Here is a 2,813-nt window from a genome sequence, read left to right on the forward strand (position 1 = left end):
GATCAAGATACTTGTGATGATATCACTGCCATCATGGGTTTCAGTGTAGGGAACTTACCAGTAAAGTATTTGGGGCTACCTCTCATAACCTCTAGATAGACTCAAGGCTAATGACTGCATTCTGTTGCTCACAAAGGTAACAAGTAGAGTACAAAGCTGGAAAGGAAAGCTTCTATCCTATGCTGGCCGTCTGCAGCTTGTCAAAGCTGTTTTGAACCAATTAAGTGTATACTGGCTATCGGCTTTCATTATTCCTAAAAGTACTATTAAAACTATTAACAGTCTATGCAGGAATTTCCTATGGGGAGGTCCATACTGCACCCAATCACATGCACTCATAAGCTGGGAAGAAGTTTGCTACCCTTACAGTGAGGGTGGCTTAGGCATCAGGGATTTACAAGCATGCAATACATCAGCCATCATATATGATGGAAGTTGGTCAACAAGCAAGACACTCTATGGGTAAAGTGGGTGCACAACATTCTCATCAAGAAGAAGAATTTTTGGCATCTTAAAGTTCCAAATGACTCATATTGGAGCTGGAGGAACCTTTTCAACTCTAGGAAGGAGGCAGCTGAAATTATAATGTATCAAATAGGAGATGGGCATCAAACAAAATTCTGGCTTGACCCATGGCACCCTGTTGGAATCTTGGTGGATTACTTTCCCCAAGCACTGATTCACAACTCACACTGCAGACTCTCATCAACTGTAAGTTCTCTGATACAAGATGGGAAATAGGAATTCCCCCTCTCATACGCAGACATCTTCCCGATATAGTTCTTCTGATGGAGGATGTAGCCAGCATTATTGGTGGAGAAGATATAAGCCTATCTAGACGGTGGCACTGAAGGGAGACTACACGATGAAAGATACGTATGAACATCTTAGAAGCACAAAACAAAGTATCAACTGGTACAAGTTATTGGTGTGGTTTACTAACAGAATACCACGGCATGCGTTTATTACATGGCTAGCCGTCAAGGAGGGATTAAAGACTCTCTGTAAAATGAAAGAATTATTGGATGTTGTCTCTTCTGACACTTGCGTGCTTTGTTGGAGGCAACAAGAGACTGAAGCACATCTGTTCTTTGAATGCACCATGGCACAATATATCTGGGCTGCACTTCTAGCACAAGCTGGGTACAATAAACCAAGTCCGAATAGCTGGAACGAGGAAGTTCAATGGCTTATGGATGTCAGTGAAGGGAAAGGGGGTAAACAAGATGCTATATGACTGGTCATGAATGGGTTCATATACTGGATTTGGAGAGAACGAAACTCGAGAATATTTAAGAACAAACAAAACAGTGCAGACTACATCATCCTAGAGGTTCTACAAGACACAAAAACCAAACTGAGCTCTTTACATTTCAAGATGGAGAGAGAACCTGAAAGTCAAGAATTCGGCACAAGATAGAACCTAAACATTGAGGATAGAGAAAAGATGCCAGAAAATGTAGATGGGAAACTGATGAAGCAGATGTTGCAATTATGAACACTGACGGTACATTGCAAGGGAATGAGAGTTCTTGGCCTGCAGTTATCCGCAACAAACAATGAGATCGACGTGATTGCTGCAGCACATGGCGCACAAGTCTGATTTCCTTACCATCGCACTCATTGATCGAGTTACAAGGTGTTGAACAAGGGCTCAGGCTTATTGCTAAGAGACATAATGTCAGTAGAGTGAAGGCACAAACTGGCTCCACCAACGTAGTCTCCTTCATCAATAAAGATAGCTACCCTTGGGAAGCAAATGGCCTTATGAGGAGTACTAACGTGATGAAACTTCAGATGGAACTGTTCACTATATCTCACATATTCAGAGAAGCTAACAGGTTGGCTGATGCGTTGGCTTCAACTATACCTAACTTGCTATGTTTTGATATTGATCCTATTACCTTTTCTGAGGAATGTAGGACAATTATTGAAGAACTCGGGTAAAGAATATGTAAGACTATGAGCGTTTGTAAATAACTTTTCTCCCTTTATTTTATGAAAAGGGGTAGGGGACTCCTAAAACAACCTCGCTTACCTATCAAAAAATAAAATAATAAGAGCAGAACTGGTAAGGATTGCAAAAAGTTGGATATCATAAACCAAATTGTTCAATATACAATTTTTTAAGTATATTATACTGAGACTACAAAAATTATGAAGGATAATATTAACAAGTCAATTCATTATAATGCACAAGATGAAACACCTCTGTGGCTCTATTCACCCATCCAACGCTTCACTTGGTGGCATAGGAATGAGTGCAAACTTGGAGGAAAAACTCCTAATATATGCAATGGGTTCCGCACAGGCCTGCATAAAACTGGAGAATGTGGCTATCTAGCAATGTTTTGCCTGAGGCTGAAAACCTCGAGCTTTTACCTCCTCAGCCAGAGGAGTGGTTACCTCCACCTCCAGGGTGGATTGAATTAAACTTTGGTGTTTGTTATATGTGCTGTGATTGCCAGGGACCACAATGGAACTTACAAGAGGGGCATATCTCAAGCTCGATCACACGTTCTAAGCAAGGAGTATGCAAAGCTGCGCTTTGACGGCATAAATAACAGTCATCTTTGGCAGACAACAAGGCTTCAACTGTATAGTGTTGGAAGGGGATTCTTTACTTATCAATACCATTATTGGAAATAAGGAATCCTCATGCATCTGGCAATGGAGGACTATTGTGGACAGCATTAGAATAGTCTCCTCATCTTTTGATTCTTGTTTATTCAGAAGCACTTCTGCTTTTGGTAATAGTAAAGCCAATGGATTAGCCATGTGAGCTAAAAACCAATGTCTTGCTGAACTAGTCA

At 40.9% G+C, this 2,813-nt stretch overlaps 1 protein-coding gene across 1 annotated transcript; it reads left to right on the forward strand.

Moving 5' to 3' along the window:
* Positions 1–632: 632 nt before the first annotated feature.
* LOC147501912 (uncharacterized) lies at positions 633–1,237 on the forward strand. The gene is made up of 2 exons (XM_086604417.1): positions 633–841; positions 946–1,237. Exons 1-2 carry the CDS (start codon positions 633–635, stop codon positions 1,235–1,237), a joined length of 501 nt encoding a protein of 166 aa, XP_086460543.1.
* Positions 1,238–2,813: the final 1,576 nt, after the last annotated feature.

Source organism: Coptis chinensis, chromosome 4 (assembly GCF_015680905.1).
Source record: "Coptis chinensis isolate HL-2020 chromosome 4, ASM1568090v1, whole genome shotgun sequence".
Classification (NCBI taxonomy): Eukaryota; Viridiplantae; Streptophyta; class Magnoliopsida; order Ranunculales; family Ranunculaceae; genus Coptis; species Coptis chinensis.